Source organism: Chelon labrosus (genome assembly GCF_963514085.1).
Source record: "Chelon labrosus genome assembly, chromosome: 12".
NCBI lineage: Eukaryota > Metazoa > Chordata > Actinopteri > Mugiliformes > Mugilidae > Chelon > Chelon labrosus.
This window is the reverse complement of record NC_140345.1, coordinates 24034466-24062028: the sequence shown is the minus strand read 5'-3', so window position 1 is coordinate 24062028 and position 27563 is coordinate 24034466. Positions and strand designations below refer to the sequence as shown.

General features: G+C 43.0%; 1 protein-coding gene across 2 annotated transcripts in view; it reads left to right on the top strand.

The window, feature by feature from the left end:
- The first annotated feature begins 6558 nt into the window (after positions 1–6558).
- The window catches only part of LOC311497314 (TGF-beta receptor type-2-like), a 42044-nt gene continuing 21039 nt past the window's right edge, over positions 6559–27563 (top strand). The window contains exons 1-9 of one of the 2 annotated variants that reach the window (XM_084557578.1): positions 6559–6776; positions 20774–20924; positions 21026–21216; positions 22119–22272; positions 22376–22566; positions 23089–23233; positions 23332–23522; positions 24532–24676; positions 24805–24995. In XM_084557578.1, the coding sequence (XP_084413704.1) occupies positions 6692–6776; positions 20774–20924; positions 21026–21216; positions 22119–22272; positions 22376–22566; positions 23089–23233; positions 23332–23522; positions 24532–24676; positions 24805–24995 (1444 nt within the window). In that variant the 5' untranslated portion in view covers positions 6559–6691. The remainder of the gene's footprint in view (positions 6777–20773; positions 20925–21025; positions 21217–22118; positions 22273–22375; positions 22567–23088; positions 23234–23331; positions 23523–24531; positions 24677–24804; positions 24996–27563) is intronic. The other variant, XM_084557579.1, reaches the window with a different exon arrangement.

Sequence of the window (27563 nt, the reverse complement as noted above, 5' to 3'; positions counted from 1 at the left end):
TCCACTGCTTCAGCTTTCTCTTGAAAATCCCTATGGCCGTCATCAGTTAAGAAAATGGCATCCTGTTATGATGTCACCCTTAAAGCACTCCGAACACATGAACACAAGAGCAATAAGACAATAACTGGAGGGAAGTGGGATCGGCAGACAGGGTTTTGGTTTTGGTTTTGTTTCGGCGCTAATAATCGTGATAGGGCAAAGCTGCCGTTACGACAGGAGAGGCAGAAACAGAACTGGTGGCGTATTCCATTTATAAATATCCCTCAAAAACTGAATAAAATTAAGTATGTAAACATTCACGAAACATTATGGTGCTCAGTGTTTCAGCCTTATTAGTTATTTTAAATTTAAAATTTTGGGGTAAATGCGTGTAGTTCCCGTCTAGTTGCTGTTGTGTAGGGGACATTAATTAGTGAGACACACCATCAGCGCACATTCTGCATCGTTAATTTGCGTTTTAGACCATGCAGCCTGTGTTCTTGGTAAGCTGTGATGATTTATTGCTGAAAATTCTGTAAAAATTGCAATTTTGTTTAATGTAACTGCAATTTTTATGTTTTTTTTTTTTTCCCGCCTTAGGGAATTTGCGGGAATTTGCCTACCGCTTCGTGTCGCTCACTGCCCCTTCAAGGTTCAAGGTTCAAGGTTCAAGGAGTCTTTATTGTCCCCGAGGGGCAAATTGTTCTGCACTCCTGTGGGAATACGTAAACGTAAGCGGGAGCGGGACGGAGCTGGAGATTGAATTAAAAAATTACGCATGTATAGCCTAAGTGTAGCCTAAATTTCCGAGGCAACCTCAGTGATTTGACCGCAATTAACCAAACATGTTACAGGGGGGCAAGTTGGGCAACAGAGTCTGATAACTTTAGACAACAACGGGACGGGATTTGGGAGTCTTTCTCTCGGGATTTTGAGGGACAGGATTTGTTGGGGGGGGCAGTCACGTGATTGGGACATGACGGGAGTCTTTTTGTGGGCTCAGGATGTTTGGGATGGGAGCGACAATTGAGTCCCGTGTCACCCTCTAGTTTAATAACACGTATTTCACCTACATGTATCCATGAGAGCGTATTGTTGACCTTAACAACAATGGTCCCATTTCCTTTGAAGCCATATCACGTCCAGAAAATGTTTCCGATAGGTTCTCGTAATCGTCTGCTGTCTGTTGTTGGTGTTTCAAGCAGTTCCAAGCAATTCCAGCCCAATGACAAATCAAGGACTTTCCAAGAATCCTAAAGGAAGCTTAAGTTGACTTGCCTGTTTCCTTGGAATCACTGTCCTTCTGAAAAAGTCCACTGATGATTAAGCTTCAGTTTATGCGCTTATCACAGTCTGGTATTTCAAAGAGTTCATAATGTCAGTTACATTATGATGTTTACCAGTTCCTGCAGAAGCAGAGCACCCCAACAACAGCATGACACCCACCTCCATGACAGTCCTACTTACAGCAGACATACAGAGTCGCCAATCCCCTGGTCCAGGCAGTTACAGTTTGGTCTCATTACTTTATAAAGTAAACTTCATTTGCACTGCCAACAAGGTCTTAGTCTTCCTATTGCAATCAACTAGGGGTTCAGTGGGTGCATATCAATTCCCTGATCGCTCCTTGCTCCTCAATCCTTGGTCCACACTGGTCTGTCATCATGAAGGCCATTCCAGTACACTGCTCTGAGAAGCTAGGGCGGATCTCTGAGGATTCATTCAATCACTGAAGTGCTTTTGCCAGTTGGACTCACCTCTCCGATGAAAGAACTGACCCCTAGAACTCTACGTGTCTCAACTTCAATGGGATTTTGGTCAAAAAGTGGAGTGTGGGGTGGTTTCTGTGCATCCAGTCCTTGCTCGAGTTGCTTATACAGAAACTTTTGTTCCCGTCTTCATCAGGTTCTCCTGCAAGTCTTTCGCAGTAATTTCTCCGATGTTGTTTTCAACCACCAGCCTCCCCTTGGAGAAATCGAGCTAATCCTTCCACACCCTGGAAGATTTGCCAGATTTGGAAGTTGCGTATGACACTGTGAGCTGTAGCGTTTGGATCTTAACGTGCAAATTTGTTTTTAAAACCTTTGACTTTTTCATCTAATAAAAAAACATTTATTGTTTTACTACTGACATTTATAAGATAATTGGAGTTGACTTATTATACCATGACTAAAATCCAAAAATACACATTCAAAGAGGCTATGTTTCATGGTTTTATTATCGGCTGCCAATGAACTATGCCACTCAGTCTAATTTAATCCATGCACATGTAGATCAGTACAGAACCTTTACATATGTAAACCCGTGCATGTTCAATTGGATTGAACCTTTTTGATTGCAAGTACCAATCTCCTCATTCTGATTAAACCAGATTATCATTCACCACATGGAACAAATGTGCTACAGAGCGCTAAATGGATGCTTTCTGTTTCAGAGCCAGTCCCTCAAAACATGGTGTGTCTGTTTATACACCTCCTGGGGCCAGAGAAACAAAGCAGATACCACATGAGTCAAAATAAAATATTCTTTTAATAGCTTTCTGAGCCTGCGTGAAAGCAAAAAGTCTATCCCATCTGTGTCCAAGTTTCCGTTATTGTGAAACTCCTCTGGTCCGGAGAGCTTCAGGATGTTAACCATCACACACAGCAAGGACCTGACAAACATGAAAACTCTTATGATGGAGAATGAAGAAAGTTCAAATGTGCTGAGATTCAATGAAGTCAGCTGGCAGTTATTAAAGAGCACATGCAGTTTAGTACAGTTTGGCATCTAACCAGCTGTGCAAATCGCGAGTGAAAAATTAACCCAATAATAGGAACAAGCTACGACTATTGCATTAGGTAAGAAGGAATTTTACAATAATATTATATAAAATATATAATACTAATATATAGATTGCTATATGCAGGATGGACAGTCAGTATACCCACACATATATACACAAATACATTCATACATACACGTATATACAAACACTGACACTGCATGTATACATCGTCCTGTCTGAGAATGTAACTCTAAACATCTTCATTTTAATTCATCAAGTTTTGACCACAGCTGATCCACAGCTGGAATATGTCGGAAAATAAATTGCTTCTTGGTTTCACACTCTTCGAAACCAAGAAACAACTGACAACAGGGTCCTTATACATTATTCCCCCCACCAACAATTACCTTAAATCAAACGAGAAATCAGGGAAATTTATAAATTATTACTGAGCAAATACAGTGTGTTTGGAGACTTCCTGCTGCTCAGGATTCAGATTTCAATGTTGGCATGAAAGCCAACAGTGTTTGCAGGGTAATGTTTGCTTGGAGCCTCATTGTATTGAAACTACACCGATCAAGCATTACATTAAAACCACTGACTGAAGTCAGTAACATTTACCACCTTGTGACAGTACAATGTTCTGCTAGGAAACCTTTGGACCTGGCATTAGTGTGGATGTTACTTAGACATGTAGCATCCACCTAGACCTAGACCTAGACCAGGCACCCCCAACCCATAGCAATGACACTCTTTGATGGCAGCTGCCATCCCCAGCAGGATGCAGCCTGACACAGACACACACACAAAAACGCTTTAGGAACAACTCAAACAAAACATGACGAATAGCAAATTCACTAGATCCCAAACTGATCAAGTATCTGTGGGATGATCCACAGAGGCCCCTCACCTTAACCCATAGGACCCATAGGCCCCCCACTAACAACATTCTGTTACCAGATACCACAGGACACCCTCAGAAGGCCCATGTCCATTCTCTGATGAGTCACCACACCGGAGACTTGCGCAATATTAGGAAGGTGGTCATAATGTTATTCCTGATCAGTATAAAAACACATAGTCAGTGCAAAGATACCTACATTCTAATGTTCCCAAACTAAAAGCAAAACAACAACCTTCAAATTCAGTTTGTAGTTGTTCATTATGTTAGAATCACTGAGAAGCGTTTCCATGCTACAGTAGACCAAAATAAGAACATGGTTGCAGATCAGAGAATTTCCCTTTCAGTTATTTTTTTAGACATTAAGCCAAACTCAGTTTCTTTGTAGTCCCAGGCTATATACCAGAAGTCCGGCCCACTGGGCCCTGACCCGTAACTGAAGGAGCTGGACTCTGGAGGATGCGTAAAGAAGAGGGGTCGACAGGGGGCTGTGAGACTCTAGAGAGAGTGTGGCTCAGTTCCAGTGTTGGTAGAGAGCAGCATGTTCAGACCTGCTGTGTCACATACGCAGACCGACAGGCTCGACTTTATCGCTGGGCTCGGTTTCTGTGCGCCCGCGAGAATGCAGCCGAGGACGCTGCCAGCGCTGCCACTCGTCAGTCACACACACACATGCAGAGGCACGCTCATGTCCCAGTATCCTCTCAAGTGAACCGTGCTATTCTAGAATGTCATCAGTCAATCACTTCAGGTGCTTAAATGACAGAATAACAACAGTAAATATAATATGTTGGATCAAGGCATTATAATGCTGCATGCGATGTACATGTCGTAGACAAGGATAGCATAGACACTTAGTTGGTCAACCAGTTTCCTTGACTGCTCATGATGAATTGCTGAGACTGGCAGATGTGGAAACAGTACACTGGATCAAGTAGTTTGAAGGTAGTAATTTGAAGGTTTAATTCACGTTTCTGGTGAAGTTGGACCCAAATGCAATGACGCTAAGGGGAGGCAGAAGCAGGAAACAAAATGACTTCAATAAAAACTATAGGGATATCAGGGCAATCCAAAAATTCTAACCCAAAATAAACTGGCAAAGACAAAATGCCAAGACGAGAACCATCTTCTTGTGAGTGTCTCTGGCCTGGAGTTGTGTCTTTCCTGTGGAGCTCCATCAGGTCTCATCAGCCTGCCCAGTCTTCATGGCCTCCTGCAGTTGTCCACTCTGACCTGAATGAACAATTCTCCAACCTGTCTATGATTCCTCTCACATTCTCAAACTGTCACGTAACATCATCAGGTTCTACATGTACGCTTTAGTCAGACGTATGTATCTATGACAGATGTGTGTTTATCTCGTTCCTCCTGCTGTTCTCTCTTGTCTGTCTCTACCCAGCTGGCCTTAGGCAGATGGGTCCCTCAGGGAGTTTTTCCATGCCACTGTCACCTTCAGGCTTGCTCTGGGGGTTTCAGGCTGGGTTTTGTAAAGACTATTTGTATTGATATTGATGCTATATAAATAAAATTGAAATTGAATGGTGAGACAAATAGGGTAACATCACAGACAACTTGACAGCAAACAAAGAGAAAGGCAGAGCTATACACACATGGGCAGAGGGGCTAATGAGACACAGGTGAAACTAATGACACGAAGAGGAAACAATCCAACAATCAAAGTGGGGGAAATACACAGGAAGTAACACAAGACAAGAAATACCAAGGAAGAACTTTACAAAATAAAAACACAAAGAAAACCAGAAGAGAAATCACAGAAAACACCCAAAAGATCATACCATAACAATACTTGTATATGATCAGATAAGGGATCAGTTTTCTAATCTATCAATGGAATGTGGTCTGACAGTTTGACAAGGGCCCAAACACCCCTTTCCACCAACATCTTATACAGTAGGAGAATCTAGGTGCTTAAAAGGGTACATGATTTTCTTTTTGGCACTTCTACTCAATCAAGTGATGCTTCTTCAGTTTGCATGTTCTCCCTGTGTCTGCTTGGGTTCTCTCCAGGTACTCCAGCTTCCTCCCACCGTCCAAAGTGTGAGTGTCTCTCTGTGTTAGCCCTGCAACCTGTCCAGGGTGTACCCCGCCTCTCGCCCGGTGACAGCTGGGATAGGCTCCAGCCTTATCCACGACCCTCCAGAGGACAAGCGGTTACATAAAATGAATGGACTGAATGAATGAACTTTTGATTGTGTATAAACTCCTGCTCCTCAAAATGCGCAGTGATATCACCTGACGTAGCATGTCACTCATAAGCTGTTATTTGATACAGGATGAACTTTGCACAAACTGCCTCTTCTGTGTGTGCACGGGCTGATACCTGATGAATCACTTTGTGCTGCACATTTCCAAGAGTCCAATGTACACAAATGCTTCCAAAAGGAACACTGACAGTCGATGGTATCAGTCAAGTATCAAGTATGTCACACATTACAACCGAGTCTTCAGTTTTGTCCACTCAAGTTTTATAAATTCACATATGTTTTATATTAATTAACGCCATTTAGCTTCATTACATTAGGATTGGCAGTGAGCTGTTCAAACACTTTTGTAAACTTTGCAACAAAATAGTGGTGCTCAGTGTGTTTCTCCTGTGGATTTAAAGCTGTAAGTCTACCATAGAAATCACTGGAGGCACTGTGATGCTCCAGAAAGCTGGCTGGCAACTTTTCACGTGTCTGTTTGCATAAATGTGTAAAAAGCTGTTTACTGTTCCCATTTCCAGTATTTGGGTGGAGAGAGAGAGAGAGACAGGACAGAGACACAGACAGAGAGAGAGAGAGAGAGAGAGAGAGAGAGAGAGAGAGCGCCTCCCTCCCTCCCTCCCTCCCTCCTCCTCCTCCGGTTTCCTGTCAGAGCAGAGTGCGCTTGTGTTTAGTCGGTGTGTGAATGGATGGTTCAGCAGTGACTCTCCAGCTGCTGAGCGGAGTGGAGCGCACGCCAAACTAATTTCCATCCGCTAGATTATCTTTTGACGTCCTCTTTGGTGTGAATGAGAACCTTCGGGCCGGACAAGCAGAAACATGGGAAGATACCGGTGTTCTATACCTTTATGGGGAACGTTATACGTCTTTTTGTTTTCCGCGCTGCTGGAGACCGAAGCTGCCGGTGAGTTAACGCGCGTCCTAAACTTTGACAAACTCCCTGCCTTTTCGCTGAGCTCTTCTGCCTTCTCCTAACTTACGCCAGCCTCGGCGTATTTCCTCCAAACTTTCACTCCTGTAGTTGGAATGGGGCTGGGGAAGCGCTTTACGCATGGCTCCCCAGAGAGCCGCGAAGAGCCAGGCTCAACAGGTGACTCATACGGCGGGGCTGATGCACCGCTCAGCTATGCTGCCCGCTTCTGGTTACTACTGCATGCAAGTGTTTGTATACACAGGCCGTTGCAAAGTTTGTTCTTGCACTAAAAGTGGGATGTAAATGCAAAATACCATTCGTGTGATGCCAGCTTTTATATTATCACCACCTAGAAGTCATCAGCTGTGTGTGCAGTTGCATAGAAAGCTACTTTTAAGCAAGGTTTCTAACAAAATAGGAAACTATGTGTTCCAAAAGTGGGAAAAATAGTGTCTCATCCTTACTCTTCTCTGCCATGCATTCCTCTGTGTCTTCTGTATCTTGCTGAAGCTACCCTGTGAACATAAAGTTTCTTACACTGAGCAACATCCAAGCATCCCTCTGCCACTTCTGTACATGAAGTTTATTCTGGACGGAGCTTAAGAACGTTTTAAAACACAGCTACAAACAGGGACATGAACCTTGAAATAGGAATGCACTCAACAGAGGGGTTTGATGATTGACTTGCAGTATGAAAAGTGAAATATCTAATAGGTGGATAGGCACGAGAGGACAAGATGTGGTATTTTGATTTCGGAGTCTGCAAACTTGATCAAATAGAAGCTAAACTGCAGAATTAAACACATCGCTAAAGTACATTGATAGGTCCCAGTTATTAATTCAAGCGTCATCGTGCATTACACTGTGTGAAATACTATTTTTATGTTTTCATGGCTGCACCGTTACATCAGATGGGAAGTCTTGTGCACCAGCCTGCACAATCTGAGTATACACCTCACTTCCTACACGGTGGCTGTGGTTTATGATTAGTTAGTGTAAGTTATTTTTTTTTTGTGTAACAGCAGTGCTTCCCTTCCACGTGTTAACAACGTGAATTTACCAGACGAGCCGCTTTCCATCTGTCATGCAGTGACAGCTCCCGTTTCAGTTAACCACAGAAACTTCCCCGTGCCCTCTGACAGGTGCTCAGACTGAACACAGCGCCGAGGGGGAGATAAGAAGCCGCCGTTAATAAAAAATGTCTCGCGTCATCCCCGTTAGACCCTTCTCCGCCTCTCTCTGCCGTTTGTTCCCGCACTCCTCCCACGACTGGGACTATTTTGAATCTGGAAATCCCACATACCAGAAGGACTGTGGGGTCCTGCTGCATTATGTGTCACAAATAGCCACACACATGCACAAGAACGCATACAAACGTCCACCCACATGCCCCCATGCTCCTCACCAAGTACAAATCAACACACACACACACACACACACTCCTTGGATTCTCCAGAGCACCTCAGGTTGCAGGAAGCTACTTACCACTCTCCCGGTTTTTGCAGCAGCTTGACATTTTTAGTTATTCAAACAGCAATGCCGGTTGTTTTTAATCTTTTGCATCAACTGATGTTGGTAGCCATCCGCTCAGGAGCGGAGGAGGGGTGGGGGTTGTCACAGCAAGGTTACGTCTTCCTTCCTTTCCGGGGAATCTTCATCGTGTCAGGGCAGAGACCACTGCGAGCTTGTGCATTTCCCAAATCATTACGGTTAGCCAAGACGGCTACTTTAAAGCTGTCAGTCACAGGACAAGGTTAAAAGGGCTTTTGAGAAAAGGGAACAGATACTAAAGAAGTCTCTTTTGAGACTTGTGTACAATGTATTTTGGAAGATACATTCAGTTTAAGCAGTTGGTGCCTCCAGAGAGTCATCTCTACTGCCTGCTGAGTTTACTGGGCTCGAGTGAAGAGAAGAAAAGAGGAAGGGTCGTCCACTTCACCCTCACTGAAATTACTTTTTTTTACCTTATTAGTCGACTTCCCACTCGATGCGCTCTGCTGAACCCTCCGGGTCAAAGAGAAGGAGGGATGGCGGCGGAGGGGAACCTGAGAGGGAGTCAAAGGGGAAGATAAAGACAGGGAGGAATGAGAAGATTAGGGCCAAGTTAAAGTGAGAGATGGATTAAAAGAAGTGGGAGGATAACTTTCAGGAGCAGAGGGGGAGAGCCAAGCCGCCTGCTGCGGCAGTTATGTAGCCCTGAGCAGTCTCTTGCCAGTTGTCTCTGCTCATTTCAGTGACAGGACTTGACCAGGAAGACGAAGGGTTTCTTGTTTCCACTCAGATGTTTTTCACGTTTTTATTTGTGGTGCTGCCCAGCTCCAGAAAAGTGTAGAATGATAAATTCTACCTCGGAGATTATACGGGCTTATATCAGGAGGAACTGTAGCTTAACACTGGAATGTGTTCTCAATAAACCAACAGGCTTTAGTACATGTAGACACCTGAAAGCACAGTTTAAAAGTCAACCTGCTAAAGCTCCTTAAAACTGGGTTTTCAAGTCTTCTTCAAACTTTAAAAAAAAATCGTAACACAACCTCAGAGCTCCTACCACATTTGTATTTCTCTTACTTAAACCAAATGCAATGACCTAAGGCCCATAGATGAAAGAATTTGACATATTCATGGAGCACTCTGTTGCTCATACTTGTGTTTGATTTAGAGCAGGTCCACTCAGGGCCTTTAAGTGACATAAATCCATAGCATATTTGCCTGGTGTGCAGATTTGAGCAGATTGGAGCGGTCTTTCCTGTGTACGGGTGATAAACTGCGCTCAGGTTTCCTGTCTGTCCTCCCATTCACTCTGAGCTCACATCCTCAGTGGTTTGGAAAAAGAAGGAGAGGGAAGGAGAAGCACAGGGGAGTTATTTCAACTGCTGGGATAAGGTGCTCTGTGAGAAATAGCCTTTTGTTGGTATTTGCAATTTGATGTTATCGTATTGGGGGACACTGGATGTGACGTGATGGCATGGGAGGTGTTGTCAACAATGAGTGCTTAAAGTATCTGAAATGTTTCATAAAATTTCTTACGCAGAATTAACTTGACATTTTGGAAAACAGATGTTAACAACATCTGCAAACCTAAAACCTGCTATGCATAATTCACAAACTATACAAGACATATAATAATCAATAATAAATAATCAATTGGTGGAATCTATTTCCCTAAACCGCCATGCTATTCTAAGCTAACATCTCCTGGCTTAATATTTATCATACAGGTGACATACTGTATATTTTTTTCTATTCTGGTGGTGATTTCCCAAAATGCCAAACATCATCAGATATAACCCGCCAGGACCTGGACTGAACAAGACCTCTGAAGGTCTTGCTATAAGGAAACAATATTCCCTACAATTCTTCTGGAACTCAATGTATTTCACAATCAATTCTTCATATACACACTTGTCTTCACTTTGCCTTGCACTATAAAGTCGGTATTTACCAACGTTATTCATTGGTCTGACTGCCAGATGGAAGCCGGTCACAGTAGCATGATTTCCCTCCTACACTAACAGGAGAAATCTCACATTTCAATTACGGCACCTTCAGGAGCCATCAAGTGTACAGTTAATGACAGTCCACACTTTCCTCCTCCACTTTCCTGTGACGCGCTGAGGTCACTTGTGTTTTCATGTTGTAATGACAACACATGGACTTGCTTTGGGAAAAATTGCTGCAGTAACAAGAGAGGTCTCTTTAGAAGTGTTTTAGCAGCTGGAACAATGACCATATAACGCCACAGACGTTAATGCACAGTTAGCTCTTTTTTTTACACTGCAAAACATTCTGAAACGTGTAGGGGTAAGGCTGCCAAGTCTAAATCTGTGATCACAAGTACTGTTATTTTGTTTGTACCAACTAAGCGTGTAAAAAACATAGTTTCGGATTTGAAGTAGAGTGACTGAGAATGGGTTCAGAGAAATGACCAAATTAAAGTCAAGGAGAAGCCAACCTTCAGGCAACATAAGGTGATACTTCTTGGGTTGATAAGATGTTTGCTATTTGATGAAAACCTTGATACATAGGTAGCCCAAATCCTGTGTTTGATTTTCATGTCTGTGTATTAAGTTTTGCTCAGGGCATGTCCAGCTTTGTTTTTGACACTGGCAGCAGCAGGAAAAAGCTGGTGTGGCATTCTTTAAACACGCAACACACAATTCACATGAATATTTTGTCAATATTATGAAATATTATTTTCATACAGCTGAACATTCAGTATATGGGTAAACTTTAAGATTATTTCAATGGTTGACTGTTTTAGACAATCACCTATTACAGGTGATTACTTTCAGTTAGCCTTTAATCCATTAGAGCTAAATAGCTCTTAGTTTTACATTGCTGTCACTTGTAACCAAACATCTATTACTTTTATGTAGTGTTAAACAGTTATCTCAGAGTGTTAAATAGCCAGCTAACCATTTCATACAGTACTTTTAACAAGAATTAAACAGCAAGCTCAAAGTGTTACATAGTTAGCTAGCTGTGTACTTTTAACAAGAATTACACTGTTAGCCCTTAGCATTGAATAGTTAGCTAGATGTTTAATGCAATACTTTTAACAATAAACAGCTAGCTCAGAGTGTTAGCTTAAAGGGTTAGCTCAAACCCTTCCAGGCGGGGTAGCTACACCCTGGACAGGTAACCAGTCTATAGCAGGCCTAACACAGAGAGACGGACAACTCATAGATTACTAATCTCTTTTATATACTGCCTACGTTACTAATGTGTGTCAAGTTTTATCACCTCTCAGCGTGCGAAATGTTATGTGTGGCGTGTGAACGTGTGAACTTATTGAAGTGCGTGTGTCCCACGCTCAATGCGTGAGACTTGAGAGCCCTGGTTTAATGCTGTACTTTTAACAATAGTTAAACTGTTAGCTCGGAGCATTAAATAGTTAGCTAGCTGTTTAATGCAGTGCTTTTAACAAGCGTTAAAGAGCTTAAAAGCCAATCAGTTAATCAGTTACTTTTAGCTAGAGTTAAACAGACAGTAAGCTAGCATTTCATTACTATTACTTTTAGCTTACCCTGAAATACATTACAACGTTTAATCAGTTAGGCTACTACTACTACTACTACTACTGCTACTTTAAACTAGTGTCAAACATATCTGTAATATTCTAGCTTTACGTTGCTAGTGCCTTAAGCTAATCATTTAAACAATAGCTTTTTCTTTTTGTAATTTATCTCGACTACACTGTAAACCCAGATTTTGTTTCTAATTAAACATCTGAGTGATCATTACTTATTCTTTTATGTTTTGTAAAAACCTGCTATCATTACTAAACAACATTAGTTCTTTGGACTATTTAGCTGAAAGATTCATTGCACTAATCATGTTTAGTAGAGATAACTTGGTATGTTAACTTTCATATGAAAAGGGAGGGGCCTAATTCAAAAACCTGCCGGGTCACGTGACAAGGCCAGCGTAACTGTGCGTCCACACGGTGTTCTACACTTGGCGGGACGAGCGGCTGCAGACTTAACGTTGGAAACAACCTACTCCGAGAGGAACGGTTAGTATGTAAAATAACTATTGTTATCTTTGTGGGAACTTTGAATAGGTACACAAAAGCTTGGAGACGACTTGTTGACGCAGCTTTTTTTTCTGTGTAAGGTTAACGTTACTGTTCGAACCTGTGCATGGTGTAAATAGGCTAACACTTGCTAATGTCCACTCAAAATTGTGTCGGCTAACAGTCTGAGGAGGTTCACACACGGCAGGTTTGCGCGACTGTATCATTAATATTGCCGTCATTTTACTTGGTAGAAAAGCCGTTCAATCGCTGTCGGGGCGACTTGTTGACGCGGCTTTTTTTTTTTTTTTTTTTCTTTTCCTTTCCTTGTGTAAGGTTACTGTTCGAACCTGTGCATGGTGTAAATAGGCTAACACTAGCTAATGTCCACTCAAAATTGTGTCTGCTAAATGTCAAAGTTAGCTTAGTGTTAACAGTCTGAGGACGGCTCACACACTGCAGGTTTGCGCGACTTTGTCATTATTATTACCGTCATTTTACACACACACACAGACAACACACAGACAACACACACAGACAACACACACACAGACAACACACACAGACAACAACAACAGACAACAACAACAGACACAGACCACAGACAACACACACACACAGACAACACACACAGACAACAACAACAGACACAGACAACAACAGACACAGACAACACACACAGACATCGACAACACACATAGACACAGACAACACACACGGACAACACCCAGCTTTTAATGATTTACCACTTTAATTTCAGGGGACATTTTTGTCTTGTGATTTTTGAGAATTCCCAAGATTTTGTTTTTCAGAATAGTACTCAAAGTTTGGTTCATAAAATGGTGATCTTTGTGATGGACAAAGCAATGGCTCAGAAATTAACTGTCCTTTTGGATATGTATATTTCTAATGACCTAATTATTGTTTCTATTCCCAAGATGACTGCAAACCAGAAGATGACCTTGGGGGTTATTCTAACAGAGGCGGACATAAGAAAAGTCATCCTAAATACAAGACCGTCGACAGTCGAGGATTTAATAAGCCAGTTTAAAGAATCACTGGGACTTACTCATAACTTCAGTCTTCAATACCAAGATCCGGATTTCAATAATGAACTATGCAATCTGACAGATACTGAAGAACTTCCAGAGAGACCAACAGTCAAAGTCATCCCTGTCCTTGAACTGGTTTCTGTCTTATCTGATGAAGTCTTCAGTGACACACCCAGTACAGCAGAAACAGAGATACTCTCACACTCACCTCTGGAGCGACAGAAACAGTGGCCAGAATTTTTCTGTTTTGTTTTGCCATTTTTCTTAAATAAAATGCAATGGAGCATTTAAAGGTGTTTCTTCATTTCCATCCACTTTAATTGAAACATTTCATACAAAAAATAAAAAATAAATTAGAGGAAAATACAGTGATTGTAATAATTATGAGTATATTAGCTAATTTTATCTTAATGATTTTCAGTACACACTACTAATAAATATAAATATAAACTTAAGGTTCTATGTTAATACAACTTGACATGTTTAGTTTTAGCTTGTGAAAAAACTAAAGTGGTATAGGGCAACGGGTTTCCACGCGATTTGCGAGTAAAGTCAACTAATTCGGGTTAAGAGTGTACTTTTGTCAACTCTTCAGGCTTTTTTGCTTCCTATCCAGGAAGTCAGTTTTCTTAAATGATTTTTCCATGTACCCTTTCGGAATTGGCAAGGTATCCAGGTTGGGAATCTTTGTTTTAGCTCTATTGGCAGCCTATAAAGATTCTGACTCTAGTTCAGACAACAGATTAACACGTTTATTTTTATTTCATTCCGGTAGAAAACAATATGAAAAAGAAACAAATGAAAGAAAAAGGAAAAAATGTATTTCCCAAAATGTTTAACTATATAGGAGAGCGGGGACACGTGCTAAAAGACCAAAATAAAGAGTTATAAAGAGTAAATAAACAGTTCTGCAAAAGCTTATGGTTAATAACCCCTAATGTGTAATCAGTATTTCACAATAGTGCAATAAAAAAAGAAATCAACACCACATTGAGCTCTGTGGCTGCGCAGAGCGTAACTCTGACCTTGTTACTCATTCAGATCCATATACCGTAAAACTCGGAATATAAGCCGCACCGGTATATAAGCCGCAGTCTATTTTTTAGGGCCTCAAACTGGGAAAACAAGGTTTTCTATTGCTATTTGTTAATAAAACATTACACATGTTATTTCAACACTGTTTCCATTTATTTTAATTTGAAACATTCAAAACATAACCTATTCAGCAGGTTTACTTTTCAGATTGCAGTTTTTCAGTTAACTTCTTAAGTAAACAGTAGTACAACATCTAAACCATGAGCTTAAATTAACTTAAACATTCTTTAACCAAGTACCTTAAACTCATTTTCTCTTTTTTTAATAACAAGACTGTTTACCTTATTACATTGTGGAGGCTGTAGCTATAAATGCTTACTAAAATCCCAAAAACTCTTCCTCAGAATCGTCACTGTGTCCAAACATTGTGACCAAGTCATCATAGCGCTCTGCCAGCAGATTCACATCACTGTCCTCCGACTCGGCGTTAGTCCCAGTTCCAGAGTCAAACAGAGCGTCGTCCTCGGTGCCATCCAGTCGGTTCGAAATTGAGCATTTCAGGAAGGCCCGTGTTATAAGCTCTGAGGGAATGTCCTCCCAGCTGTCTTTTACCCACCCGCACACTGTGGCCAGTGCGGGTCTCTTCAGATTACCCCGCGGTGTGAATGCGTGATCATCTCTTTGAAGCCAATCCACCCATTTCTGCCGAATCCGGTCTTTGAATGGTTTGTTCACTCCGACGTCCAGAGGTTGCAAAATCCCGGTCATCCCGCCAGGAATGATCGCCACATCTGTTTTCATGGTCTTAAGCTGTTCGCGCACAGACTTGTGTAAATGACCTCTGAATGCATCCATCACCAGAAGCGCCTTTTTCTTTAGAAGTCCACCGGGTCTTCTCCCCCAGACAGTTTTAATCCAGTCAATCATGCCCTGAGATAAAAAATTGAATAAAATGATATTATTATTTTTTTCATAAAAAAAAAATTTAAAAGCACAGCGCAAAGACATGGTTTAAAACAAACTAATAACCTACCGTTTCCTCCATCCATCCTTTCTTATGCACTCGTACACAGACACCTGCCGGCATGCGCTCTTTGGGAGCCGTCTTCCTTTTGAAGATGATGAGTGGCTGTAGTTTGGTGCCATCAGCGCAACATGACAAAACAACAGTGAAATGTGATTTCTCGTGTCCCGACGTCTTGATCTGCACTGTTTTTTCGCCTCGGTTATTGACGGTGCGGTCGGGCGGCATATCAAAGCACATCGGCACCTCGTCCATGTTTCCAATTTGGCCGAGTGCATATGAATTCTGCCGGCGCATTTTAATAATGAATCGCTGGAACGTTATCATTTTTTCTTCATAGTCCATCGGCATCTTTTGTGAGATGCGAGTTCTTCTTCGAAGGGACAGTGCTTTTCTTTTCATGAACCTGTCACACCAGCTGAGGCCACCACGGAAATCAGTCTCATCCAACTCTTTCGCTACCTCTATTGCTTTCATCCGAATCATGTTTTTTGACACGGGGACTAGTTTGCTTCTTTGCTCAGCGATCCACTCAAAAACGGCATCTTCCACCCGTGGCCACAGACATTTTCTCCCTCTGTTAGCTTTCTTAGTTTTCACCATGACTTCAAGTTTAGCTTTGTTTCTCCGCCACTCACGAACCTGTTTCTCATCAACATTAAACTCTCTCCCCGCGTGGCGATTTCCATTCTGTTCCGCAAACTCCACAACGTGGAGTTTTTGGGCTGCCGTGTAGCTCTTTCTTGTAATTTTCCCAGGCATGTGTAGTCGTACTGTCGTCGTGTCGGTGTCGTGCATGTGTCTGTGATAAAATGGCGTCTTACGCACACTGGCTGGCTATATGACGGCGCTACGTAGCTACGTAGCGCCATCTTGTGGGTCAAATTTACAATGTCAGCATTTACCCTGGTATATAGGTCGCACCGGTGTATAAGCCGCACCCAACTTTTTAGATGAAAAAAAAAGGAAAAAAAGTGCGGCTTATACACCGAATTTTACGGTAGTCTCTGTGGCACTTTGCTGCACTAAATCGGCAGTTTTTATTTGTCTCTGAGGTTTTGTGTGGGTGTTAACTCTCTGCTGTTTCACTCTCCCTGTCCTGCCCCAAACCAGACTCTGTGTGACGAAATGTGTCTTGAAAGGATATTAACTGTGCTTCCTGTTAAATGAATAACTCGACCTGTGCAGACGACGATCAGGTGTCGCATGAGCACACACACCGCCCATGTAAACACACACACAGACCGGCCAGGGTCCTATAAGGGAACTGGCGCAGTTGACGACATACAGGGTGGGTTATGAGAATCCATGTGTGAAGTCCTCCCCTGGTCTAGTTGGGTTTCACCATTGGCCTCTACGGGTGCACGGCTGATTCAGCTGATTACACGATAGCATAGACTGCAGTTGTCTCCATGATTTCAGACGTGTCTGGGCTGTTGTTGTCATTTGCGAGAGAGGCGCCCTTTTCATCACGGTGAACCGACTATTTGTCATATCAGATGAACTTTTTTTTCACTCACTCCGGAGAGGAATGCCTACTGGGGGATAAAAGGGGTAAAGTAAGGAATATCTGCACTAGTGTTTGGCATTAGTTCTGGGAGAGCGCTGATGTCAACTTTGCATTTGATGATTAGCATCAGCTGCTTCATTCATGTGGTACATCTTTGACACACAGACCCTAACCCTCTATAGCTTCCTTGCAGATACTCATACCTTAATGCAACCACCTTCAGCTCACCTTGAATCTGGTCTGCATCAACAGGCTCAAGCGACTGAGTGTGTCAGTTGAGGATATTCAACCTCCTTTCCCTGCTCAGCAGTTTGGTTGCTTTGACTGTCTGTATTTGTACAGAATAGTGAACTTAAGTCAACTCTGAAAGTCTGGTCATCATAAAATCACAAATGCCAGCTTGCCTGTTCCAATGAACATACATCTTAAAACTATCCAAAACATAAAAGAAGCACCCCTGTGTTTGGCAGATGAGGTGGCATGCTTTGTGTCGTGAGCTGTTTTTTTCCCCAAGGGGCCCTTCCTTCCTCCCACCGTCCAAAGACATGCTCGTTAGGTTAATTTGTGATTCTAAATTGGCCGTAGGTGTGAGTGTGAATGGTGGTCTGTCTCTCTGTGTTAGCCTTTAGATAGACTAGCAACCTGTCCAGAGTGTACCCTGCCTCTCGCTCAATGACAGCTGGGATAGGCTTCAGCACTCCTGCGACCCTCCAGAGGATAAGCGGTTACAGAGGATGAATGAATGAATGAATGAATGAAGCTGGCTGGACTGTTTTTATTTTCAAGTTTTCCAGGGGGTTTTCATCTTGTGCTGATTCCTCTGAGGACATGAAGTCATTTATTTTCTGTTGCCTACATTCTGGAAAGTAATCTTAACTTGCTGTGCAGCATGTGTTTACTGTGGACATGACAAGTCACTTATTACTTGGGATGCCTTTCACACTGTGTGTTCAAATTGCTATTTATCTTCCAAAGATGTTTTAATTTTGACACAAACCTCCTTAAATTAAAGCAGAGGCAATGTTTTATTTCAGAAAACGTGTGTATAAACATAAACCCTGAAGAAAAAAAATCTGTGTAGTGTTCCAAATACTTACGGTCAGATCTGTGCAGGAGTATGTATATGAAATTTAGTAAAACATAGACCAAATTTTTGCTTTAAGTTAAAGAACTCTTGAAGCAGAACCCAGCGTTTCTGCTCATTTAAATGTAATAGATAAACATGGCGCAGAGCTGCATGGAATTCAGGGTCCTGCTCAGTGAAGCTGAACCAGGGCAGATGCTTGACGACAAGGAGGCATTAAACTCGGACCTCCCTGCAAAAGGAGGATTTCCACTACTCTGAAACCACCCCTTTGCACCACAACGCAGTGAGCTCAGAGCTCCTTTCCCACCCAGCAGGTTAAATTATTTGAACACCAAAGCCGCATGGAGAAACTTCCTTCCCTTTCTGAATTTCTAAATAAATCATAAAAAGACATATTTAATCTCTATAAACCTCACAAGCTAACGTGGGCTACCTTTTTTTTTTTTTTGTTTACAGTTTTTCCTAAGCTAGCCGTCGGCTTGAAGTCAGAGACATGCCCGAGCAGGTCACAGAGCAGAGGGAGATCAGAGCAGCGTAGGCGGCTCGAGTCATGCAAAGGAGAATGACAGGGATAAGATTTTGCTGATTACGCTGCCAACCCAAGCAGCACGCGACTCCCTATACCGCAAGCACTACCTTCCAATCAGTGCAACCACATCTGAAAGCGGATGGTTCCTTTATTATGCGGCAGAAATAAATAAAAAAAAAAAAAGCTGTCGGTGACGCTTAATTGTACAACATATGATGGCACAAAATACCGAGTTCAGCTACAACCTGGTGTACATGAAAAGCGCATTCGCCGTATGACGAGGTCACATGGAGTTGTTGCGCACATCTAAGTCCGTGTCCACATTTAAAATTATCCACGTCATGTGTCATGTACTTTGGAAAACTTGTGAATCATTTCTCACATGGATTTGACGTTGATACATGCATGAATTGAAATAGAATATACTGGATTTAGGGAGGAACAGTGGTGTGGTGGTGGTTAGCCTTGATGGCTCACAGCGAGGAGGTTCTGGGTTTGAATCCATCGGCCAAGACATGCTTGTTAGGTTAACTGGAGTGTGTCAGCCCTGAGATAGACTGGCGACCTGTCCAGGGTGTACCCCACTTTTGCCCAGTGAAGGCTGGGATAGGCTCCAATCCCCCCTGCAACCCTCCAGAGGACAAGCAGTTACAGAAGATGAATGAATATACTGGATGTATTGCTTCTTTTAGGAAAGGAGTTTGCAGTCAACTTGAAGGCACTGAAGGAAAAATGATGATGTACTTCACAGGCTCTGTGTAGTTTTCAGTGCCACATGTCAAGATAACGAGATTCTGCGAACTTGAGTGGTTATGTGTCTAAAATCTTTTGATCTAAGGAACTGCTGTCACTTGGCATAAACTGGTCATTGATTCGGTGATGGTTGCCTGTGTTAGTCATTGTGTGTGTGTTTGTTTCCTTCTTCTGCAGAGCCTGCAGTTGCCCCAGGCCTCGTTTAGCGCATTTGCGGTGGTTGATCTAGAGTGTGGCTCAGAGGCAGAGGTGTTTTTCTGGTAGTGATTATCTTAGATAACAGTACATGGTCCCACCCATAATAAAGTCAGTCAGCTGTGGTCTTTTACACTGCGTAGTTGACAATAAGACTTGTATGTGCCTGTTTAAATCTGATGCTGCAGTTATTTGTATAAGGATGATGATGATGATGATGAGATTTGAAGTGAATCACTCAGCGTGATTAACCCAAAGAGAATTACAAACTCCTGAGCACTGTGGAGATTTTTACGGTCTTTCAGCTAAATTTTTAGGAAGTTTGGAAGGGGTGGGGACTATGACTGACCTAAAAGCAGCAGACATTCATTTATATCCAGCACCTTCATCTCCCACGTTTCTGTAAAGCAGATACATTTACATTTACGCTAAATACGACAAAAGTTTAGGTAAATTTCAAGTAGGAGTCCACCCACTTCACTTTATGGTGCTTTCGCGTGAACAGATTGCTGACAGTGTGAACGTACCATTACTGAGACGCAGTTTGCGACACGCTCATTGGTTTTACTGGCAGTGAGCTTGAGGTGATGGCCGGTGCCTGTGTTCTAAAACAGTCTCTACGTTAAGAAAACAAAAATTATTCACCGCTCATTACTGCGAAAGCTTTTGTTTTGCCAAAATAAGGGGCAATTCTAGTTATTTAATGTATTTCTGTAGCTTTTAGCCTGCTCTCTTCCTTCCTCTACCAAACAAGCTCTTGTTTACTTGGATTAATATACGTTTATGTGAGCACGCAGCACCTGTGTCAAAGTGTGTCTGTATGCATTTGAGGGTCTTTGTGAAAAGTGCAACTACCAGGAACCGTAGTTCCTTCTGTTCTCCTCCTGTGGAAACAGGTTTTATCGTGCCGACCCAAGACTGCATTGTCTGTTGCATGTCTTGTACCATGCCACAGAAAACATTCATTCATTCATTCATTTTCTGTAACCGCTTGTCCTCTGGAGGGCAGAGAGACAGTCAGAGATACAGACAACCATTCACACTCACACCTACCTAACGAGCATGTCTTTGGACAGTGGGAGGAAGCCGGAGTACCCGGAGAGAACCCACACAGACACAGGGAGAACATGCAAACGCCACACAGAAAGGCCCCAGTCGGATGATGGATTAGAGCCCAGGACCTCCTTGCTGTGAGGGATCAGCGCTAACCACCACACCACGACAAAAAAAAAATAAAAAAAAGTATGAACTTAACCTTATGTTTCTTTTTGTGTGTATCATTTTTCAGAGGAGTCTTTTTTTGACCGCATCATCAAGCACAATGTTTGTAAGTTCTGTGATCTGGAGCCTTCGTCGTGTGACGGCACCGGGACCTGCACGACCAACTGCTCCATCACATCCGCCTGTGAAAGCATCAGCGAGATCTGTGTGGCCATCTGGTTGGTATATGAATATGATTTACTGTGGAACTAGACACAGTTTTAATGCATTCACTGTTTATATATTACACCTCTGCTCTGTTTGTCTGTCTGTCTGTCAGGAGGGAGGGTGAGACAGGCTCCTCTGTTGAGACAATCTGCCACAACCCATTCCTGCCTCTGTACGGCGTTTTGCTGGACGACTACACCAGCCCCACCTGTGTGATGAAGGAGAGGAAGACAACCAACGGGGTGGCTCACGTCTGCTCCTGTATGGGGAGGGAGTGTAACGACGAACTCCTATTTCCCCCTGGTGAGTACATAAACCCAGCGTATTTTCTATCACATCCTCCACTACGTGACGACATGTCTGCGTTGTGCCTGCAGCTCATTCCAGTGTTCCCAAATTACCAAAGAAATCAGTCACTGCTACATTAAACGCAGGCATTACTATATAATAACTGAAAGCAACAGATGTTAGTACTCCCACCACACTCTCCTGCTAGCTTCTAGTTTGTGGAGACTGAGCTAGATTAGAGGGTAAGAAGTAATGCTTTTTGATATTTAAGCCATTTGAGCTATTTTTATTTACTGGCTCGTGGTAGTTACATTTTGGAGAGGCGATGCCCCCCTCACTGAGCCTTGTTTAGCCTTCACTCGGTGCTAGTTAAGACGAGAGCTGATGAGAGACAGGACGGATCATCTTCCCCGCTACTCTTACTTGTCAGGTTTGGTGGTTTGGGACTGAAAACAGCAAGAAACTAAAGGGGATGCATGATGTTGCGAAGTGCCAAGTTCAGGGGTGTCAAACTCATTTGAGTTCAGGGGCCACATGCAGCCCAGTTTGATCTCAAGGGGTCCGGACCACTATAAGTGCAGTTTCTGTATAGCTCTAGGTTTTATTGTTGTGTTATGTCCACAACTCTTACTAAACCCGAGGAATAGCAGTTACTTCAACTGGAAAAATTCATCCTGCGGGATGGATTGGGCCCTCTGGCGGGCCAATTTTGCACCGCAGGCCATGTGTTTGACACCTGTGCCCTAGTTTAAGGTAGCTAGTTACCTTTCTGCTGTCAGTTTACCAGCTCATTTAGGACTCTGACATCCAGGTTTCATCCCGTGGACCAAAGACCACATTGCCTGTTGCATGTCCTGTATCATGCCACAGGAAACAGACAAAAAAAAAATGTTTATTTTTGTGTGTATAATTTTCAGATGTGCCTCCTTTTCACAACACCTTCCAACTAAAGAAAATTTGTAAGTTCTGTGATCTGGAGCCTTCGTCCTGTGATGGCACCGGGACCTGCATATCCCCCTGCTCCGTCACATCCACCTGTCCTAACATCAGCGATGTCTGTGTGGCCATCTGGTTGGTATATGAATATGAATCTTACCATGCAACTAGACACAGTTTTAACGCATTCACTGTTTATATATTACACCTCTGCTCTGTTTGTCTGTCTGTCTGTCAGGAGGGAGGGTGAGACAGGGTCCTCCATAGAGACTCTCTGCCACGACCCACTCCAGCCTCTGTACGGCGTTATGCTGGACGACTACACCAGCCCCACCTGTGTGATGAAGGAGAGGAAGACAACCGACGGGGTGGCTCACATCTGCTCCTGTACAGATGAGGAGTGTAATGAAAAACTCCAATTTCACCCCAGTGAGTTCATGAAACCAGCATATTTGCTAACATATGAAGCATTACATCACGACATGTTTGTGTTGCAGCTCATTTAGGAGATTAGGATAAGTTTGTTTACAAAGTGTTCATATTTGGTAATGTGACTCTGCTCATAGTGTTGCAGATTAGAAGGATTCATCATTTTGGGAGGACTCGTGTCCATAGCAAGGGTTTCATTAGGCTGTGTTGTTTCCTGGTCATGTGGGGATTAGTTTTTTTCCTTATGTTGATTTTTAAAGGTCATGGGACACAAAAACACAATGTTTTATCCTCTGGGGTTTATACATGTCCACGGGAAAGTATCACAAGTATCAGAACTGTGCTTACAGCGACATCATCCTGTGAACCAAAAACCACATTGCCATGTTTTATACCATACCACAAGAAAATATCCCAGAAAAAAAACGTAATGTATGAAATGTGATTGTGTGTGTGTGTGTGTGTGTGTGTGTGTGTGTGTGTGTGTGTGTGTGTGTGTGTGTGTGTGTGTTTTATCCCCAGGTCTGCCCGATCCTTTCCGCTACAACAAGTTTTGTAAGTTCTGTGATCTGAAGCCTTCATCCTGTGATGGCACCGGGACTTGCATGTCCAACTGCTCCATCCTATCCATCTGTGAAAACATCAACGAGATCTGTGTGGCCATCTGGTAGGTGCCCAAGAGCAGAAGACTTCCTCCATCACCTTACACTGATTAACTTGGTAACTTGGTAGTTTTTTTTAATGCTCTGATTGTGTGTCTGTCAGGAGGAAGAGTGAGACAGGCCCCACTGTTGAGACTCTCTGCCACGACCCGCTCCAGCCTCTGTACGGCGTTATGCTGGACGACTACGACAGCCGCACCTGTGTGATGAAGGAGAGGAACACAACCGATGGAGTGGCTCACATCTGCTCCTGTACAGATGAGGAGTGTAACGACAATCTCCAATTTCCCCCCAGTGAGTACATGAAACCATCACGCTCTAATGAGGTTGAACTTCAGCTGTGATTAACACACAGAGAGACTCGGTCCTGCAGTCCCTCAATTTAGAACCTTTCAGCTCATTGTTTTGGTTTTTGCCAACTGCCCTTGCGCACCGTTGCAACAAATCTGTTTGGCTGCAGTCAAGACTAAGCAAATAACAGATATACAAAGCTGCCGAGTGTCTGGTAAATATATTCAAGATTTAAGCATCTTCGGAGCCAGGAAAAGGGTGGAGACCAAAAACAGAGCTGAAATGTGCGTTACATTCATCAGTTGGCCAGAAACAAAACTCCGCAGGATTTTTTCTCCATGCTGGTTGCAGGTCTAATTATTTGCTAACATATCCACCATTGCACGATGTTGTGCTAAGAGCTAACATTAGCTGCTGCAGCTTCAGTGTATGAAGAAGAGTAGGAGACTCACATCCTGGAGGACTGTGCCTTGGGCCTCGTGTTGCACTTGCCGCTAGTTTTGCAGAAGCCTGTTAGGCAGTTTTTTATTTATTTTTTTGTATGTGGTAGCTACGCTTTAGATAGGCCTTCTCACTAGGCCTTGTTTAGCCTTGACTCGGTGCTAGTAAAGAGGACAGGCAATGAAGACGAGAGCAGATCATCTTCCCTGCTACTAGCACTGCTTGACACACTGAAGGGGATGCATGATGTTGTGAAGTTTAGGACTTTTTTACAATGCATTTAGTAATGTGACTCTGCTCGTAGTGGGATTAGCTTTTTCCCTTATGTTGATTTTTAAAGGTCATGGGACACAAAAACACAATGTTTTATCCTCTGGGGTTCATACATGTCCACGGGAAAGTATCACAAGTATCAGAACTGTGCTTACAGAGACATCATCCTGTGCACCAAAGACCACATTGCCATGTTTTATACCATACCACAAGAAAATATCCCAGGAAAAAATAAATGTATGAAATGTGACTGTAACCTGATAGATGTTTTTTTGTTTGTTTGTTTTTTTATCTCCAGGTCCGCCCTATACTTTCCGCTACAACAAGCTTTGTAAGTTCTGTGATTTGGAGCCTTCGTCCTGTGACGGCACCGGGACTTGCATGTCCAACTGCTCCATCACATCCACCTGCGAAAACGTCGATGAGATCTGTGTGGTCATCTGGTAGGTACCCAAGAGCGGAAGACCGCTTCCATCACCTTACTATGAGTTACTTGGTAACGAGGTAGTTTCTTTTATAAGGCGTACACTGTTTAAATATTACCCCTCTGCTCTGTCTGTTTGTCGGCCAGGTGGAAGAACGATACAGGCTCCTCCATCGAGACTCTCTGCCACGACCCGTCCCTGCCTCTGTACGGCGTTATGCTGGACGACTACGACAGCCCCACGTGTGTGATGAAGGAGAGGAACACAACCGATGGTGTGGCTCACATCTGCTCCTGTACAGATGAGGAGTGTAACGACAAACTGCAATTCTTCCCCCGTGAGTACATAACATCACATCAATGTGATAAACCTGATTTGGTGCAGACAAGACGAAAAGCAAATGAAAAGTTAGCAAGAAACTGGTAAATATATTGAAAGTTTAAGCAACTTTAGAGTCAGGACAGGGTGGAGACACATCCATGGTTACGTCACCAAAGAAAACAGGCAGATGTTAGTCCATCCACATCACTCTCCTGCTAAATATCTTTTAAAACTACCACAAATACAGAGCTTCATTTTTAAAAAGACAGCTCACCGCTTACCTCAAACTGGGTCCTGTAGTTGAAACTAAAAGTGACTCATGAAGGTCTAGTCTCAGCAGAGTATTAATGGTGTTGCTTTCTCTGCAACCTTTCATGGGATTAGTTGAAGATAACCTACTGCAGATTGTGAACTTCTTCCAGTGAGAACAGACAAGTCGTGCTTCTACAAACAAAGGCATTCAAGCGAGAGAAAAGAAGAGCGGAAAATGCAGACACTGTTTACTCAGCTGTTAATGCGTGTCTGGTTGGCCAACTATGAAATCAACAGATTATCAGAACAACACATTCGAATTCCTTCCTCATATTTTAGTTGTAAATGAGCGACCAAGTGCTTCTGGTCATGTTTGACTCTCTGTTTTACCGTGTCAGTCAGCGTGTTGCCTGTTGTGGCTTCTTTCATTTACCAATAAATCATCATTCATCTTCGCTGTCATCTTCCCACCCCCCTCTTCCTCCGCCTCCTCCTCCTGTGACTTTCCCTCCAACCACTGACAAGGAAACTCTGTGTGTATTTCGGCGTACGTCTTTTTTTGTAAAGTTCACAGTGATGTAGGGTTTCTTTTTGGGGTGGGGGCGGGGTCTCGTTATCTCTGCTACTGTCCTGTGGAATAACTAGAAAATGCAGCGTCATCGCAAACAGGAAGTGGAAACGCATGTTTGTATCGCACGTAAACAACAGTCGGGGAATCCTCAGTGTGGTCACAGACCCACAGCTGGGTGCAGCGTACCTCTCACAGCGCTGAGAAGAAAAACTGCTTGTCTTTTCTCAGCCTCTGGATGTGTGTTTGCATGCGTGTGTGTGTATGTGCGTGCAGGCCAGCCACACTGGTGAGCTCAGACGTATGGTTTCCTGTCTGTGTTTAACTCAAATCTGAAACATCTTCAGCACATGGTGAACAGGCCGCATATGTACAGAACACCTCTGGGGTGAAAAACAGTCTGCTGTTATGGGACAGCTAATTTATTCATTCTCTTCTGATGTTGCAGCGTTATTAAACCAGATTAGGGTCCTCTTATAACCACCTGACTGACTACTTTGTACCATTTATGTGCTATGTGCTAGTATATGCTCTAGATTATGTGGGTTGGACGTGTTATAACAGATTATAGGTCCTTGTCCCGTATAGCGGTAAGTAGTCATGTGGAGAGTTTTGCTTATTTTTTGCGGTACAAAAATTTGCAGGTGAGACCCCATCTCCTTTGTTCTGGCACTGTAATTTCACCTTGTTGCACCTGCACCTGAAGCTCTTACATTCACTGATCAGGCATAACCTTATGACCATTATGTCCTAATATTGTGTAGGCCTCCAAAACCGTTGTGACTCATCAGAGAATGGACACTGGCCTTCTGTGGGTGTCCTGTGGTGTCTGGGAACAGAATGTTATTAGTGGGGGCCTTTGAGGGGAGGGGCCTCTGTGGATCATCCCACAGATGCTTGATCAGTTTGGGATCTAGGGAATTTGGAGGCCAGGTCAACACCTTGTGCTGTTTTTGTTTGTGCCTGTGTCAGACTGCATCCTGCTGGGGATGGCTGCTGCCATCAAGGAGTGTCATTGCTATGGGGTGGGGGTGCCTGGTCTTGTCTGTGGGTGCTACATGTCTAAGTAACATCCACATGAATGAATCCCAGGTCCAAAAGTTTCCCAGCAGAACACTGAATTGTCACAAGATGGTCAATGATTTTACTTCTCCTGTCAGTGGTTTTAATGTTGTGGCTGATTAGTGTAAATCTCAAATCGTTGTAACCGTGCCATTATAGCTAAACTATACGTCATGTTTCTTTTTACTGGTATACAGTTTTAGCTAGTTCATCTCGTGGTAACTAGTCTCACAGTCATGAATCTGCCTGTGTGCGACTATAATTTGGTTGGTTTGTGTTGCAAACTGAGCATAACCTCTTTGGTAATGGCCTCATCCACAAACAACTATTATGTGGGCAGTAAATTAGCTATTATTTTTATCTACATGGCCATAACCAGCACTTATGGGAAGTTTTTTCCCCATTTTGTAAAGGAGGTGGGGTTCTGACTTTCCTGTGTTCAGTTAATGAGTCTCTATTCTTCTGTGCAATCATTCACCGCCCTGCGTTGTTAATAAACGCTAACTTAGCTCTTCATGATGAAATTAACAAGTCCAGTTGTTCTACGAAGCAAACATACAGTATTTTTGTAAATCCTAATCTGTTTTGTGTCTGTCAGCCTGATCTCTCACTGAAACACACACACACTCACACACTCGGACCCCCTGAGGGTAAGGGCTGTGGTTCCTTCCTCCCATTGAGGATACATGCAGCAGGAAGTCC